At 43.6% G+C, this 18,971-nt stretch overlaps 2 protein-coding genes across 3 annotated transcripts in view; both read left to right on the top strand.

The window, feature by feature from the left end:
- Positions 1-9,532, top strand: part of Itch (itchy E3 ubiquitin protein ligase) — a 22,956-nt gene extending 13,424 nt beyond the window's left edge. The window contains exons 5-6 of the mRNA XM_008847893.3: positions 770-842; positions 7,784-9,532. Coding sequence (XP_008846115.2) covers positions 770-842; positions 7,784-7,883 — 173 coding nt within the window. The 3' untranslated portion in view covers positions 7,884-9,532. The remainder of the gene's footprint in view (positions 1-769; positions 843-7,783) is intronic.
- An 8,201-nt stretch (positions 9,533-17,733) lies between these two features.
- Dynlrb1 (dynein light chain roadblock-type 1) overlaps positions 17,734-18,971 on the top strand; it is a 15,847-nt gene continuing 14,609 nt past the window's right edge. Inside the window, exon 1 of one of the 2 annotated variants that reach the window (XM_017801890.2) lies at positions 17,734-17,877. In XM_017801890.2, coding sequence (XP_017657379.1) covers positions 17,875-17,877 — 3 coding nt within the window. In that variant the 5' untranslated portion in view covers positions 17,734-17,874. The remainder of the gene's footprint in view (positions 17,878-18,971) is intronic. The other variant, XM_008847892.3, reaches the window with a different exon arrangement.

Genomic DNA, 18,971 nt, shown 5'->3' with positions numbered 1-18,971 from the left:
AAAAAAAAAAAAAAAAGAGCACTTGCTGCTCTTCAGCAGAGGACCTAGGTTTGGTTTCCTTTCTCATTTACATGGTAGCTCACAGTCATCTGTAAATCAAGTTCCAGGGGATCCAACACCCTCTTCTGGCCTCTGCAGGCATCAGGCATGCACAAAATACACATACATTCATACAGGTAAATACATACATCAAATAAAAATATTTTTTTAAAGAAAAAAAAACAGGTAGCACTACCAATCATTTTGACCACCAATGAAAGCTTCGTAGGTAGCAGTAGTCACCTCCATTAAACCAGTGCCCAGTGCTGATCACTACCCACAGAAAGTAAGTAAAGGCAAGAATTTTGGAGGGGATGAGTATATGTTAAAGGTCTGATGTATTCCTAGAAACAGGCATTTCTGTTAAAATCACTGGAATGCTTGCATTCATAAAGTTTTGACATTTGGGTATTTATGCATTCTTATGTGAGCTACTATTAATCATGGCATTGTGCTACTCTGTTTAAGAAATGCTAGATAAAAATGCATTTTTTCCCTCCTTAGATATACATTAACAAAATGATTCTCAGACCTTCCAGGTGCTTCTAAAGAGTGGGAACTTGCTAAACTTGTACCACAGTCCCCTAGGCAGGGCAGTTTTTGACTCAGTAGGTTTGGGATAGGACCTATAGATTTGTGATTCTAACTTGGTGATGCTGCTGCTGAATTAGGAAGCATAACTTGATGACTTTTGAACCAACAAACTCTTTACATTTTTATTATGTTTTAGGGAGTAATGGACCACAGAAGTTCTGCATTGAAAAAGTTGGGAAAGAAAATTGGTTACCCAGAAGCCATACCTGGTAAGCAAAATCAGAAAGAATACAGAAAATAGTCTTTTGTCCACTTACTCTCTGACTGCTTAGAGCCTGTTAAGAATTAGAAATGGAGCTGGGCGTGGTGGTGCATGCCTTTAATCCCAGCACTTGGGAGGCAGAGGCAGGAGGATCTCTGTGAGTTCAAGGCCAGCCTGGTCTACCTGCAAGCTGATCCAGTTGTTTAATTGCTAAGCTGTTACTCACTAAGGGTACAGCCTCATGTTCATGTGTCATTGCCTTCATGGCTAGATAGGTGAGTGGCGGAGTGATGCCTGCCCTAACAGATTTTGTTCTTCCTGAAGTTCAAGGTGGCTCAAGAGGAAAGGTTAAGAACAGTAGCTCATCTCCTTATATTTTGCTGAAGTCCAGGCACAAGGACATGCAGAGATGCCAGACTCTCATCTGCTTTCAGTTGCCTTGTCAACCCATGTGAAGAATCAGTGCTTTGTGGCCTACACTGCTTTAATACCTGTTTCAAGCCTTTGACCCCCCCCCCCCCAAAAAAAAAAAAAAAAAAAAGATTTAGAAATGGGAGCTGGGTGTGGTGGCACACGCCTATAATTCCAGCACCTGGGAGTCAGAGGCAGGCCAGCAGGGGATACAGGGAAACCCTGTCTCAAAAAGACCAAAAAAGAATTGGAAATGAGGGTCTGGAGAGATGACTCGGTGGTTAAGAGCACTGACTGCTCTTGCATAAGACATGGGTTCAATTCCCTGAACCCACATGGCAGCTAACAGCTGTCTGTAACTCCAGTTCCAGCGGATCTGATGCCTTCTGCTGACCTCCTCTGGCATTGCATGACACGGATGCACTTACATGTAGGCAGTACACTCATACACATAAAATTAAAAATTAAAGAAAAAAGAATTAGAGCTAGTCGTGGTGGCACACGCTTTAATCCCAACACTCAGGAGGCAGAGGCAGGCAGATCTCTGAGTTCAAGGCCAGCCTGGTCTACATAGTGAGTTCCAGGACAGCTGGGGGCTACAGGAAAACCCTGTCTCAAAAAGACCAAAAAAAAAAATTAGAAATAAAATAATTTCCCCATAGTATTTTAACAGCTTGACACGGGTAGAATTTGTGTATCACAAAGTTAACACACATAGCCTTTTTTTTTGAGGCAGGTCTTACATAACCCAAGCTAGCCCTGAACTCCTGCTTCCTGCCTCTACCTCCTGAGGGCTGGGATTACAGGTGTGTACCACCATACCAGGCAAATTAACCCACTTTAATTCTCTGTAGTAGATCTACAGAGGCATGCAGCCATCACCACAGTCCAGTTTTAGAGTATGTCCAGTAACTAAAAATGGTCCCTTGTACCCATTTGCCATGCATCCCTTTTCCTATCTCTATGAGTTTGTTTTTTTGGGGTTTTTTTGTTTGTTTGTTTGTTTTGGTCTTTTTGAGACAGGGTCTCCCTATAGCCCCAGCTGTCCTGGATTCACTATGGAGACCAGCCTGGCCTCGAACTCACAGAGATCCGCCTGCCTCTGTCTCCTGAGTGCTGGGATTAAAGGCATGCGCCACCACACCCGGCTTCTATGAGTTTTTAAGTGTGAGATTTAGAATATTTTTTTCTCCTTTTTTTTGAGACAGGATCTCTCTGTAGCCCCAGCTGGCCTGGAACTCACTATGTAGACCAGGCTGGCCTGGAACTCAGAGATCCACCTGCCTCTGTGAGTGCTGGGATTAAAGGTGTGCACCACCATGCCCAGCCTTCATTACAGTATTTCTAACTACAGAGATAAGGAGTTAATAATGGCAATTAATAGGTAATGGAGCCAATTCTGAAACATAAAGTAGAACATGCCACATTACTATTACATGACTGCTCTCATTCTTTTTCTCTCTTATTATTTTTATGTGTATGCATGTATGGCCTGTATGTAGGTAAGTGCACCAGTGTCGTGCAGTGCCCGTGGAGGACAGAAGAGGCTGTTGGATCCCCTGGTTTTGTGGTACACGCCTTTAATCCCAGCACTTGGGAGGCAGAGGCAGGCGATCTCTCTGAGTTTAAGGCCAGCCTGGTCTACATAGCAAGTTCCAGGCCAGCTGAGGCTACAGAGAGAACCTGTCTCCAAAAAAGACCAAAAAAAAAAAAGAAGAATAGTTAGAACAGAGGGGGCTGGAGAGATGGCTCAGTAGTTAATAGCACTATAGCACTGGCTGCTCTTACAGAGGACCTGGGTTTGGTTCGTAGCACTCACATGGTTGCAAACAATGGTCCTTGACTCCAGTTTCAGAGGATCCAATGCCCTCTGTAGACATTGTGTGCACATGGTACACTTACATACATGCAGATAAGCCATTCATACATTCATACACACACACACACACACACACACACACACACACACACACACACACACACACAGAGCTAGGTGTGGTGGTGCATGTCTTTAATCCTAGCACTCAGGAGGCAGATGCACGTGGATCTCTGTGAGTTCAAGGCCAGTCTAGTCTACATAGAGAGTTCCAGGCCAGCTGGAGCTACAGGGAGACTCTGTCTCAAAAATTTAAAAACAAAAAGTAATAACTTTTCTTTGAAGCAGGAAAAGAAACTTGAAGTTAGAATACCTACTTACTATCATGGTAAACAGAATTATTTTCTTTCTTTTTTGGCTTTCTTTTTGTAGTACTAGGACTTGAACCCAGGGCCTTGCATATGCCAGATAAGCCCTCTATTAACTGAGCTATATACCCAGGCTTGATTTTCTCATTTAAAATATAGTGTAACCTCATTTCCAAAAATGTACCAAACTAAAATCAGTCTTAACCTCAAATACAGTTTATGTTGGAATTCAATTTAATAACAATGTTGAACTTTTTTTTTTTTTCTTTTTTTGGTCTTTTTGAGACAGGGTCTCCCTGTAGCCCCAGCTGGCCTGGAACTCACTATGTAAACCAGGCTGGCCTTGAACTCACAGAGATCTGCCTGCCTCTGCCTCCTGCATGCACCACCATGCCCTGAGAACTTTAATCATTTTTAAGTGTATGTAGTTGAGTTTTAAGTACATTTGCAAGGTCATGCGGTTATCTCCATCATCCATCCACTGATATATGCTTACTGAACAATTATTCCCTCTTTCCAGCTCCTGGCAACCAACATTCTTTCTGTCTTTAGGATCATTGACTAATTATTTCCTAAGTATAGAATCATAACTCAGTCCTTCTGTTACTGGCATATTTTACTTAAAATAGTGTGTTAACAGGTTATCTTATATATCAGGATTTTCTTTTATTTAATAGACTATTTTTTTGGTGTATCTGGTTTTAGGGAACAAACCTGGTGCCTCACACATTGGTTGAGCAAGTACTCTGTCACTGAGCCACATCCATAGCCTTCTTTATTTTTCTTTGAGACAGGGTCTTACTATACAGACCTGATTGGCCTCAAACTCACTGTGTAAACAAGGCTGGCCTTGAACTTGCAGTTATCTGCCTGCCTCTGCCTCCCTAGTACTAGGACTAAGGCATATGCCAACATGCCCAACTATTATTTTATTTTTAATTGGCACAAATATTTGTACATATTTATATGACTTATTTTTTTTAATATTTATTATATGTGTATGAGTATATTGCCTGCATGTATGTAAGTACATCCTTGTGCAGTGGCCAAGGTGGTCAAAAGAAGGGATCAGATCCCCTGGAACTGGAGTTACAGATGGTTGTTAGCCACCATGGGGATGCTGTTAGATTTAGGAGAGCAGAAAAACGAAGGAGTTTAAAGCTCTGGATTCAGGAAGCCCAACAAAGGGCTGATAAAAGCTGTTCCTCAAGGAATGATTATCTGCAAATCTGAAGGGGGAGCAGAGCAGTGTGGTCTTAGATAGGAACTCTGCTGCACACAGCTGCAAGAGTTAATTCCGTGCCAGGGTCTTGTGTCCTTGAGGGTCTCTTTTCTCAATATTATTTGCTCAGGCTGGCGGGTGAGTTATCTATAGCACTAGAGGAGACAGGTGGGCTCTACAGTCTCTCTCAGTCCAGGGAATGACCAGTTGATAAGGTCCTTGAGCAAGGCCAGACTGCTGATTTAGGGCAAGTTAAGCCACTCTAAGGAATTCATGTTTTTATGGCCTCCTCTAATGAAGCTTATGGCTCTCCTGGAATTCACATATTCTATCAGGTGCCAGGAATCAAACCCAAGTCCTCTGCTAGAGCAGTCAGTGCTCTTAACCGCTGAGCTATCTCTCTAGTGTAATTTATGGTTTTTTGCATTAGCCTAAACTGGCTTTGAACTCCTAGTTGTCCTGCTTCCACCTTCCAAATACTGGGGTTTTAAGCATAGAATACCATGCCCAACTTAAAAAATGACATATTTATTTTGATGCTAATGTAAATAATTTGGTTTGGGGGTTTGTTGTTGAGACAGGGTCTCCCCATAGCCAAGTTGGCTTAGAACTCACCATGTAGTCCAGGCTGGCCTAGAACTCACAGTGATCTGCCTGCCTCTGTCTCCCAAGTTGACCAAGTACTGGGAATAAAGGTGTGTTCTATCACATCCAGCTGGAATTTATTTTTAAGGGCAAAGGGTTTATTTTGGCTTTCACTTCCAGGGAGATACAGGCCGTGGTAGGGAACACATGTCAGCAGGCAGAAAAGGTATGGTGGCAGGCACCAGAACCTGGTTGTCACATTGCATCCTGTGTGCATCATATTGCACATTGAGGAAGACGAAACTTGGGTTTTGTTGTTGTTGCTTTAATTAAAAAATTTTGCTAGAGGTGGTGGTACATACCTTTAGTCCCAGCACTCGGGAGGCAGAGGCAGGTGTATCTCAGTGAGTTCAAGGCCAGCCTGGTATACATAGAGTCCCAGGTCACCTGGGACTACAGAGTGACACTGTCTCAAAACAAAAATTTACATTTTTTTATTGTGTGTACATGTGTGTGCACAAGGATGCCACAGCATACATGTAGAGAGCACAGGACAACCTAAAAGAGTTAGTTCTCTTCCACCAGGTAACCAAGGATTGAGCTCAAGTTGTCTCACACCTTTACCCACTGAGCCATCTCACCAGCCCAGGAAGCAGTTGTTTTTTTGTTTTCTGTGTGTGTGTGTAATTTATGGGGCTGGAGAATTGGCTGAATGGTTAAAAAACACTTCCTGGGGTGGGAAGGGAATATCCATTACCCTCTTCCATAGCACCACACACATGGTATACAGTCACACAGATACATAGAAACAGATAAAATCTTTTTTTTATTTTTTATGTGTATGAGTGTATTGCCTGCATGTATGTGAGTGCACCCGTGTCATGCAATGCCTCGGAGGTCAGAAGAGAGCTTCAGATTTCCCTGGAACTGGAGTTAAGGATGGTTCGTAGCCACCATGTGGGTGCTGGGAATGGAACCTGGATCCTCTGCAAGAGCAGTCAGTGCTCTTAACCGCTAAGCCATCTCTCCAGCCCCAATAAAATCTTTTAAAATGTTACATTTTAGTTTATTTTGTGTGTGTTGTTGTGCATGCTGCAGCATGTGTAGGTGAGAAGACAGTTAAGGGAGTTGGTTCTGTTCTATTTTTCAAAATGAAGAGACCATGGAAATCCCAGGGTCTTCATGCTTGGCAGCAAGCGCTTTTACCCTCTGAGCAATCTAGAAATATTATTTTTTGCATCCATGTTGTACATGTTTTAATTTTACCTAGCCCTTTGAACCATGCTTGCAAGAAGTGACAAAACTCATAATTATATTAGCCAGGAGGCAGAGGCAGGTGGATCTCTGTGAGATCAAGGCCAACCTGATCTGCATAGTGAGTTCCAGGCCAGCTGGGGATACAGACAGACCTGTCTCAAAAAAATAAAAAAAAAGCTGGGTGTGGTGACGCACGCCTGTAGTCCCAGCACTTGGGAGGCAGAGGAAGGCGGATCTTTGTGAGTTCGAGGCCAGCCTGGTCTATATAGTGAGTTCCAGGACAGCTGGGGCTACAGGGAGACCCTATCTCAAAAAGACAAAAACACACACAAAAAAAACATAATTATAAACTTATCTTCTTCATGGGTGGCATTTTTTCTTCTCCGGACAAGCATTCCCTTCGCCCTTATCCTAAAATATATAAATACTCATTGTGTAACCTTATGAAGGTGGTAGTACACCCACATTTGAAGATATTGTTTAAATGAGGCATGCCGGTGGGGCATGGTGGTGCACGCCTTTAATCCCAGCACTTGGGAGGCAGAGGTGGGGCTCTACCTCAGCAAACAAAAATAAAGATGCTGTTTAAAAATTCATCTTCTGTTAGCAAGATGACTTAGCAGGTAAAGGTCCTTGCTGCCAAGCCTGACAACCTGAGTTCAAGTTTCAGGACCCACATGGTAGAACGAGTGAACTGGCTCCTGTGGGTTGCCCTCTGACTTCCACATAAACATGTAGTCTCTCTCCCACTCCCTCTCTAAATTAAATGGGAAAATTCATAGCTAGGAATAGGACAGAGAAATCTAAAGGAAGCAGAATATTAGAGAAGGCCAGCTCTAATTCTTAACATATTACTTAAAGCCTTACATAGCAATGGAAAGCCTAAAGTATTTATTGTTTGGCCATTCATAGTAAGTCTGCTGATCCCTGATCTAGAGTGGGTAGTTGGGGGAGCATGAGAAGACTTAACAATTTACTGAGGGTCTGCTGAACACCAGGCACTCACTATGGTCCTGGCTGCCCTCAAACGCACAAGGATCTGTCTGCCTCCTGAGTGCTGAGATTAAAGGAGTATACTGTGCTTGTCTCTTAACTCTAACATGAAAGGTAGGTACTGTTATTCCCATTTTACCAGAGAAGAAACTTGACCTAGTCTTGGAAAGGTTAAAAGCAGTTCCTCGAAGGCTGTGGGAACCCTTTTTGCCCAACATTAAAGTCTGTTGCCATACTGCACTGCCCATGTTTCTTTGTATATTTCCTTTTCCTAAACCAACAATTCTTCCTTTCAGTTTTAACCGTCTGGACCTTCCACCTTATAAGAGCTATGAGCAACTGAAGGAAAAGCTGTTATTTGCCATTGAAGAAACAGAAGGATTTGGACAAGAGTAATTTCTGAGACCTTACACCACCAAAGGACAAGAACTTATTGCAGTGTTTGTCCTTTTCCTTCTCTGTTTGTTGTACATCTTAATGTAAACTTGAACTACAACTATTTAGAGAGTTATCTGAGTGTAAGTAAATTAATGTTATGATTGAGATTTCTCTCCCAGTGATTCTGGATTTCTGCTCAGCATTTCCAGAAATCAGATCTACAAACTTACTTAACACGAGATTTTTAACACATCAATGAAATCTCCCTTGTCTTATTCGACTAGATTGTTCCCTTAACACCAATTTTCTATGTGTGTCAAAAGTCTCACCTCAGAATGGAGTAGGTTTTAAGAGATTCTGCAAATACGCAGGAAGTCTCTTGGTAACTGCAATATCCAAGATCTTCCTATTAAGCCTCTTGTAAGAGGAGTTTAATAAAAGTGCAAGCTTAGCCCAGCTTCCTGGGCACATGAGCAAACTGCTGGTTTGTGTTCGCCCTCTTTTCAGCCTGGCCTGACTGTTGTTTCTCATTCCTCGAGCATGAATCAGTGCATCACTTTGATGTTATTCCTGGAAGTGATGCAAGACTCTTGCATCTTTCTACAAAGTAGTTGTGTCTATTTGAATTCAGGGAAAACTTGGTTCCAGCTGGCAAATGACTTCATATCTCTCTTCATTTGGAAGTTTATTTTAATTGCCTTGACAATACTAAACTTTATAAACAATATCAACACTGTGGTTCCTTCACTGTTTTTAAAAGTTAACCTAGAATTAAAATTAATTTAACTGAATTCATCTAAAGTCATTCTTGATTTTTAAATGATCCTACACATAGAGTCTTTATGATTTTATCATAATCCAACAACTTCAGTTGCATTTCATTATTGCTAAAGAAGTCAAGTTGTCATTATTTTCTAATCCAGATAGAGGTCAGTGGTACAATCTCTGAAATCATGTTTTCATTTGGGAGAGCAAAAAGATGCCATCCAGTAACCATACACATGCATTCTCTTCGCCCTTACTTTGATACGTACTGAGGTAGTCCTTGCTGTTTCTATTGTCCTGAACTAAGTTGATATTTCTCATCTGCAATATTCTTCTCACCCCTAAAAATTTTAGGTTTTCCTTTTTTCTCCACAATTCCTCTAGTAACTGATGAATGCACTTTGACCTTCTCTGTAGTTAACTACTCTAACTTGGCCTAGCTTAGACTGTCAGGATGGCTGCTGCCATGGATTTGACTTCATGGGAGTAGATGAAGCCTCAGCCAGTTGAGCCCCTGTTACAGCCAAATCCCAAAACAGCCTTATAACTCACATGATAGGGACTTTGGCATGTTACCATAGCATAGCATGAACAAGTAGCATGAAGCCAAGAATATGCAGAGATCCATAGGAAAGAAAATGTTTTCATGTCCCTAGCTGCTCTTCCTATTTACAACCTGGAACAACAGAAACATTTTTAACTTGTGCAGCTGTACTCTGTAACACTGCCATCATAAGCAGAGACTTATGTGTGTGAAAGCGTTGCCTCCTCTAGAAGTTGTCAGTGTCAAGGGAGAGATTAGGTTCTCCCCAACTCTGTTTTTTATCCCATATACCACAGAAAACATGTCATCTCTAGAAGCCCTAGTTGTTTCCAAAGTAGGGACTCTCTGCCTTTTTGTTGGTAGGGTTAAAAAATATGCTATTGCTTTGTCTTACAGAGCGAATGTCTGCCAACTATTCATTATATAGGTCTGAACTTTGGTAATATCTGGCTATAAAGATTAAGCCTTCTCTAAAGACTTCCTGTTGAGTCAAATTCTTGTACTAAAATGTAGTTATCTACCATATTTACTAGAGATTTATGAGATTAAATTAAGAGATAATGTAAGAAAATAAGCTTTGTCGATTCTGCATAATGCTTCATGATTCATTTAGGGACCTAGAAATATTATGTGAAAATGTATAAATATCACCCAAAAGGCTTTCTGCCCTATATTTTTAAAATACAGAAGCTATATTTGAAGTAGCCCTGGCCCTAGTTCTATAGGGCTTGGCTATTTAATATTTTTATGGAAGAAATGTTTAGTTCTGGAAAAGGTAAATGCTTGTATATATTTTTGCAGCCCTGGGGTCTCTCTACTCCATTTCTTCCTTTAATTTAATTGATCACATGTATATGTCTTCCCTGCTGTGGTAGGAAAATGGGGGCTGGATATCCCAAGAATCAGAGGTTATATAAAAATACTGAAAATACACAGCAGGCATATTTACCAAACGCTCTCAAATTTTGATCCAAAATGAATATTTGAAAATAGATTTATTGTAAGTGTTTAACTAGAGCTTTTTCTTAAATCAAAACTAAATTGCTTTTAAGATCCTTTTTCTTTGTAAGCATTGTAAATGCTAATAAATCCTGTTAATTTTTTTCTTACTGCATGTTATATTGAAATAAAAATGAAGTAAAATAAGCATTTGCCTTATTTTTCTGCTATGGTGGTTTGGGGAAGGCAGTATTCCACAGCGAGGGTCAAGGTAGAAGATTTCACTTATACAGAGTGATTTAAAACTGATCAGCAGTTCACAGTAATGGATTTCTGCTCTTTTATGTATGCGCCTAGCATGCAGAAGCCAATTTGATAAGACTTACAATAACTCTATTTTAAAAATCACTTACTGATTTTTCATCAGGGGATTAACATGCCAATGTCAATTCATCAGAAATGCTAACAAACATGACTCATCTGCCCACAAAGCTTTTCTCCTAAATGAACTATTTTAATCAAGCCTTCTCTGCCACTCTTAACTAGTTTTCTTAGTAATTCAAATACTCGGGTAACTACAAATATTACAGGGAATCAAGTTTTATAACTTATCATCTGGTTAATTATCTGAAATTTTATCAGGGGTGACTCATGAATTAAGACTTTGTTTTTACACCCTTCCTTGATTTGGGTTTTCATTCCCCCCTTCTAAATTCCTTTAAGACTGATTACTTCTCTATAGTACTGTTGGAATCTCCAGCCCCCTCCCTCCCTCTTTTTTTAAGACATACACACACACACACACATATGTGTGTGTGTGTGTGTGTGTGTGTGTGTGTGTGTGTGTGAACTTGGTGGCAAGTCCAAACTGTGAGGTATGTAGAAAACAGATCTGCTACTCAGGGGCCACTGGCAAGCATAAGGGCCTCCAAAGGGAACTGCCTTCCTGATATAACAAAAAGTCTCAGGCTGGGAAGATGGCTTAGTCAGTAAAGTACTTGATGCACAAACATAATGACCTCAGTTTGAATCCCCAGCAGCCATGTAAAAGCCAGGCACAGCAGTGTACCAGCACTAGCAGGGCAGACACAGATGGATCCCTTGCACTCACTGGCCAGACAGCCTAGCTGACTAGGTGAACTGCAGGTTCAGTGAGACCCTTTCTCAAAATAATAATATGTACTCACTGGTGAGTTACGCTCCAGTGGGTAGTGTTGCACCCATGACCACACAAGAGGTGCTAGTTAAACCCACTAGGTTACCAAGCAAAAACAAAAAGACATGAAAGTGGGATGGGGACTAGGTTGGGGAAGGGATTAGAGGGGATAGTAGGAGGGCAAGAAAGGGGGGAAGGGATAAGTGTGACCAGAATTACATACATTTATGAAACTGTCATAAATTATTTTTTAAAAGGTGGTGCACACCTTTAATACCAACTCTCGGGAGACAGAGGCAAACTGAATTTGAGGCCAGCCAGGACTACATAGTGAAACCCTGCCCCCCCCAAAAAAAAAACAAAAAGGGGCTGGAGAGATGGCTCAGCAATTAAGAGCACTGGCTACTCTTGCAGAGGACCTGTGTTCGATTCCCAACATCCACATGGTGGCTAACAATCATCCACAAACTAATACTAAATGACATGTTATTATAATTTATTACATCATATTTATATATTATTAGGTAGAGAGTGATTAAGGAAAACACCCTATGTCAACCTTAGTTGTAACAGTAGTCCAGGGCTGGAAATATGCTCAATAGTTGAAAGCACTTACTGAGCTGGGTATTGTGGTGCATGCCTTTAATCCAAGCACTCGAGAGGCAGAGGCATGCAGATCTGGAGACCAGTCTGGTCTATACAGTAAGTTCCAGGCCAGTTGGCTGGAGCTATAGGGAGACCCTGTCTCAAAAAAAAAACAAAACAAAAAAAGAGAGCTTACTGCTCTATCAGAACTGGAGTTGAGATCCCAACACCCACACTTGGGTGGCTCACAATTGCCTGTAACTCCAGTTCCAGGGGACAGAACACACCCTTCTGACCTCCATGGGCACCTGCTGTACACACATACATAAATAAATCTTTTTTAAAAGGTGATCTAGGATAGGACCCAAACATGAAGGTTGAGAACCACAGGCTAGTTACCAAGACTGACAGTTTTCCCACTGACCAACTTAAGTAGACATCAGAAAACCAAGACGAGGGCTAGCAAGATGGCTCAGTGGGTAAAGGCACTTGCCACTGAGCCTGACAACCTGAGTTCTATCCCTGGGACCCAAATGGTGAATGAAAGTACCAACTCCACAAATTGTCCTCAAACCTCCACATACTTGAATGCATTCATGTCTACACAGCACATCACATCACATCACATCACACACACACACACACACACACACACACACACAAATTTTTTAAAAAAACGACTGCAGGATTGGGGTGGGAGAGCTTGCTCAGTGGTTAAGAGCACTGGCTGCTCTGGCAGACAACCTGGTTTGATTCCTAGTAACTAAGCCAGGCATGGTGACGCACATGGCTTTGGTCCCAGTACTTGGGAGGCAGATGCAGGTAGATCTCTGTGAGTTCAAGGCCAGCCTGGTCTACATAGTGAGTTCTAGGCCAGCTGGGGCCAGTCTCAAAAAAACCATAAAAAATAATAATACAAATTTTAAAAATAAATAAAAATTTTAAAAATTTTAGGGGAGGCTGGAGAGATGGCTCAGTGGTTAAGAACACTGGTTGTTCTTGCAGAAGACCCAGGTTTGAATCCCAGGACCCACATGGCAGCTAACAACTGTCCATAACCCCAGTCCCAGGGCATCTGACAGCCTCTTCTGACCTCTGTGGGCATTGCATGACATGGGTGCACTTACCTACATGCAGGCAATACATGCATATACATAAAATAAAAGTAATAAAATTTTTTTTTAAGTTTTAGGGGCTGGAGAGCTGGCTCAGAAGTTAGCACTGGCTATTCTTGCAGAGGACCCAGATTCTAATCCCAGCACCCACATGGTGGCCAACAACCATCCATAACTCCAGTTCCAGGGGCTCGAACGCACTCCTGGCCTCCACTGGTGTGCTGGATAGCTTTAGTTGCCAACTTGACACAACCGGGGTAGATGTAACCTCAATTGGGGAAATTCCTCCATTGGACTGGCCTATGGCCATGTCTCTGGGGCATTTTCATGATTTTTTTGAGTGATGTGGTAGGGCCCAGCCCACTGTGGGTAGTGCCACCCCTGGGCAGGTTGTTATCAGGCTGAGGTTAAGAACACTGACTGTTCTTGCAGAAGACCTGGGTTCAAATCCCAGCACCCACATGGCAGTTAACAACTGTCTATGACTCCAGTTCCAGGGGATCCAACAGCCTCTTCTGTCCTCCAAGGGCATGGCATGACACAGGTGCACTTACCTACATGCAGGCATAACACTCACACATAAAAAAGAAAGCAGGCTGAGCATGGGCCGGGGGAACAAGCCAGTAAGCAGCATTCCTCCATGGGCTGTGCTTCAACTCCTGCCTCCTGGTTCCTGTCCTGAATTCCTACCATGAGCTCCCTCAGTGATGAACTGTGACCCAAGAGATGTAAGCCATATAAACCCTTTCCTCCCCAAGTTGGTATTGGTCAAAGTGTTTTGTCACAGCAATGGAGAAACAAACTAGAACAAACATAGGCATTGCACAAGTGCACCATGTATGTGCTAGGATCCAAACCCAGGTCTTCTGCAAGAATAGCCAATGCCTTTAACTTCTGAGCCATTTCTCTAGCCCATGTAGGAGGATTGAGAGTTTGAGGTCACCTTGGACTAAACAGCAAGGCCCTGCACCAAAAAAAAGAGAAAGTTCTAATGGCATGAATTAAATCAGGACAGTACTGCACACTGAGGATCCAGAAGACCTAGAAGCTCATTGGTTGAGAGTTGTTAGTGACTTCTCTTAGATTGGTCTGTATTAGTGAAGAGAAAGGATGAGGATCCTCTGCACTTCCTCCTGAGGGACATCGCTAACAGACTGTTTCCCTGCTTCACCAGGAAACTACTAACGTTCCTATAGAATCAAAGTTGAATTTATAAGAACATAATGGAGGGGCTGGAGAAGTAGCTCAGCAGTTAAGAGCACTAGCTGTTCTCGCAGAAGACCCATATTTGGACCCCAGCACCGACATGGTCAACCATCCATAACTCCAGTTTCAGGGGATCTGTTGCTCTTCTGTCCTCCATGGGCACTACATGACACGAGTGCACTTACATACATGCAGGCATAACACTCATACATATAAAATAAAAATATTTTTTAAAAGGAACATATGGTGCTGGAGAGATGGCTCAGTGGTTAAGAGCACTGACTGCTCTTGCAGAGGACCTGGGTTCGATTCCCAGCACCCACATGGTGGCTCAGCCGTCCTTAACTCCAGTTCCAAGGGAATCCGAAGCCCTCTTCTGACCTCCGTGACATTGGACGACACAGGTGCACTCACATACATGCAGGCAATACACTCATACACATAAATAAAATAATAAAAAGGAACATAATGGATGGAAAAGAGAAAAATCTATGGTGGTTATGAATGTATGCCATCTATGTCAAGTTAATATCTTCTGATGGTTGTGGATTTGTTATAAAAAGAGAACATGTACTAACATCAGGAACAATAAAAACCATGTTGAATGGGCCAGGTCAGCTTGCTGAGAAATCAATGAGGTCAATTCCAGAGAGATTCTAAAAAGTATGCATGTGGGTCAGGCCTGGTAGTGCATGCCTTTGGTGGATCTCTGGTAAACCTGGTTTACATAGTAGTTCCAGACCAGCCAGGGCTACACAGTGAGACCTTGTCTCAAAAAGGAAAACTCTAACTTTAGTGTGGCTAAAGACAAGTAGGGAGATACAGCCTATGTAGGATGAGGAGACAGTCAATTGGGAGTGAAAGTAACTAATTGTTCTCACTGACCATTGGCTCAAATACATCAGAGCTTCTATGACTCTTAAATAAATTTCACTTAAAACTATTTATGTGTATGTAAATATGTGGGGGTATCTATAATGGCCAGAAGAGAGCACTGAATTCCCTGAAGCTGGAGTTACAGGCAGTTGTGAGCCACCTGACATGGGTGCTGGGAACTGATGAGTCTTCAGAAGAGTAAGTGCTCTTAACCACTGAGCCATCTCTCCAGCCCCGAAAGTCACCTTTTTCCTTTTTAAAACAGCCTAAGGTCAGGTGTAGTGTCACATGCCTTTAATCCCAGCATTTAGGAAGCAGAGGCAGATGATCTCTGTGAGTTTGAGGCCAGCCTGGTCTACATGCATTTCAGGTCAACTGGAGCTAGAAAGAGACCCTAATTCAAAAAACAAAACAAAAAAAGACAAGGTCTCATGTAGCCTAGGCTAGCCTCCAGTTCCTCTTGCCTCCACCTTCCAGGTGCTGGGATTATAGATGTGTCCCACTACACCCAGCTAAAGTGTGTCACTTGAATCTTCCTGGTTACCAAGGAATGCGTTCCTGTTCATCAAAGAGTAATTTTAGGCAAAAGGGCTTCCTCAGAATTTCAACTCAGACCTGTTCTATTTGACTTCCCTAGTATGGCAACCAATACCATATCTACAGTCACATCATCCTAGACTATCGCCACTTCTCACTATTTACCAGACACAAGAGACATACTACACTGTCATTCGCCTTTCTGGCTACTCTTGGGAATGGTTATTTTAAAGAAAATAGCAGCTTAAAATAGTTTAATAACCTCTGTAGTATAAAGTAGAAAGAGTACAGATCAGAATCCAGGACTTTCTTGGCTCCAAAACCCTTTCACTGTGTTATTCACAAACCACAGCCCTGACAGTCTTCCCACAGCCAACTCAGCCATCCTACATAATGGGACTTTCAAGTCCCATCAAATGAATCTCCAGCACTGAATCCTTCCCACAGAGCTGCCCCCATCCTGTATCCCTGTCTGGTTCTTCCTGTGTACAATGGAGGTGATGAGCCTTCCCTTGACTTCCAGAATGTTTAGGGGGTCCATTCACTATAGCACTTCCACCCCTACTTGGAATGAAGACCTAGAGGTACATTCCTAATATTCCCAGCATTCAATAACCATTTTGTTGTATCTAATCCTCCTTGTCTTTTTGAGACAGTGTCTCCCTGCAGCCCCAGCAGGCCTGGATCTCCCTATGTAGACCAGGCTGGCCTCAATCTGAGATCTGCCTGCCTCAGCCTCCAGTGCTGTAATTTAAGTCATGTGCCAGCCTCCCCCACCCCCAGCTTCAAATCCTGTTTTTTAAAAAAGTATGAGTATGAATGTTTTGCCTACACGTATGTGTACCATGCATGTGCTGGTGCTTGTGGAGACTAGAAGAGATCCCCTAAAACTTGAATTACAAATAGTTGTGAGTTGTCACATGTACACTGGCAACTCTGTGGGAGCAGCAAGTGCTCTTAACTGCCCAGCTATTCCTCCAACTCCTGAAATCCTTTTTTAAAACTTTGAAAAATGTGTCCTGCAGGCCTTTAATCCCAACACTTGGGAGGCAGAGGCAGGAGGATCTCTGTGAGTTCAAGTCCAACCTGGTCTATATAGGGGGCTCCAGGCCAGCTGAGGCTACAGAGACCCTGTCTCAGTAAGACCCAAAAAGTCGAGTGTGGTGGCATTCGCCTAGTCCCAGCACTCGGGAAGGAGAGATCTCTGTGAGTTCAAGGCCAGCCTGGTCTACATAGTGAGTTCCAGGTCAGTTGGGGCTACAGGAAGACCCTGTCTCAACAAAACAAAACATAGTTCAAAGAACTCCTGCACTTTTTTTCCCCACTAATGTTTTTCTTCTAATTTGTGAGTTCCTCATTCATTCCTTGTCTTTCATGATGCTGAGATTGAGGGTTATTCTGTTTTTTATTTGGAGACAGGATCAAGCCTACTTCAGCCTCCCAAGTGCTGAGATTACAGGTAAATGCCACCATGCCTGGTTGACCTTGAGTTTTTTGTTCAGATCCCTTACAGACTGTCCCTCGATATGGGTTTAGTTTTCTTATAATTCAAGACTGGATTTTGGGAAATCAATATAGATGCCATTATCTTGAAGTCACTGTCCATTCATTCTAGCGTGCAAATCCCTTGGAAGAAGCACTAAATTCTGGATCTCTGGAGGTGGATCAGCCTCGATTTCCCCAAGCCCCGGGTGCTAGTGACACGGAGAGGCTGCTGTGTGAGGCAGGCCAGCAGCGTTCACGTGACACAAGCTCACTAAATGGTAGTGTGTTTTAACATAAATCAGCCTCTCCATAGTAACGCAGGAGTGTGTGTTTGGATCCTAAACCGTGTGATCCCAGGGCCACCATCACCAATGCAACCCAGTTCTTACTCCCAAGATGCCCAGCCTGGACACCTGAGCTGAGGGCGTCCACACCGCCTTTCCGGCCTCTGCCTCAATCTGGGCCAGAGTCGCAGAAACCGCCGCCCTCGCCTTCAGACTCTCCCACCACCCGCCACCCAGGGTTTTCAGACCTCGCTGGAGTACTGAAAACCGACAGGAAGAGCCAGCCTCTCGACTTCGCAGGAGAACCGGAATTTTCCACTGGCGCTCTACGCTTCCACGCCCAAACAGCCACGCCCCCAACGGGGGTTAACTTCTGCTCTCTGGCCCGCCCCCTTCCCTTCCCCAGCTCCTGATTGGCTGCCCCGGCTGTCCATCTCGATGGAGACGTGTGCGCAGGCTCGGAAAGGCACGGAACTCGGCTGGGCGTCGGCGAAGCGGAGCTGCAGATCGGTTCAAGATGGTGAGTGTCCACCGTGGCTGCGGCTGTCCACCCGCTCCGGACGTCCGTCCTCCACCCGAGGCTCTCAGCCACCTGCACGGACCTGGAGGGCGGAGCCCGCGGGGCGCGGGCCTCTGGACTGCGGAGACCGAGCCACCGGATGCCCGGGCCCACCGACCGGAAGCAGGGCGCGGGGGGTGGGGGGAGGGGGCGGGGGACCAGCCCACGCATCTGCGGAGCGTCTAGGGCTCAGCCGGGCGAATCCAGCTGAGCTGCAGCGTTTCCAGGGAAGCTCTAAGCGAGCGCTTCGAGGCCCGTCAGTGTTTTTGTCTTTCCTCCTCACGGCCCTGTGAGGTAGGTGCGGCCATTGGCTCCATCTGCGGCATTTGGAATCAAATCGTCCCTGGAGATGGTCAAGGTGGACGAGAACCCTGCAAGTCTTCCTGTCTCCTCTCCTGTCTGGTCAGGAACCCGCGGGGGTTCATCCACCCGCGATTCCAAGGCCTTCTTCCTTGCTGGTTTCAACAAGACCGCCTCACACTGTACAGGGCGGGGTTTTCTTGTGTTTTTAATCCCCCCTGCTTGTACGAAATTTAAATGGAAGGCCCTTCTAACATTTTTTCCAAATATTTTTAATTGAATTTTTTTGTATTTCATATAGAACATCTTAATCATCTTTATACCGTCTTCCCCATTGGCCCCCTCCCATAGCCTCCACACTGGATGGAGTTCGTGCATTCTGTCATTTGTGTTAAGGCTTATCCTGTCTTGTTAGTGTCCCCAAACTACTCTCAGTACAAGTTCTTCCACTGAGGTCTAGTCAGCCTATTTAGAGCGTTTAAGATCAGCTTTTCTCACTCAGCAGGGCCTTTCGACTATTAATAACCACACTAATGTGTTAAATGATTTTCAAAATATTTTTATTTTATAGTAATTATTTTCCTTTTTTTGTGGTGTTTTGAGACAGGGTCTCCCTGTAGCTCCAGCAGGGTTGGAACTTGCTATGTAGACCAGGCTGGCCTTGAATTCACAGAGATCTACCTGCTTCTGCCTCCTGCGTGCTGGGATTAAAGGCATGTGCCACTACACCTGACTTTTTTTAAAATTTTTATCTA

The sequence above is a fragment of the Nannospalax galili genome, unplaced genomic scaffold (genome assembly GCF_000622305.1).
Source record: "Nannospalax galili isolate Female #2095 unplaced genomic scaffold, S.galili_v1.0 scaffold724, whole genome shotgun sequence".
NCBI lineage: Eukaryota > Metazoa > Chordata > Mammalia > Rodentia > Spalacidae > Nannospalax > Nannospalax galili.
The sequence above is the reverse complement of the archived record's forward strand: the minus strand, read 5'-3'. Positions and strand labels throughout refer to the sequence as shown.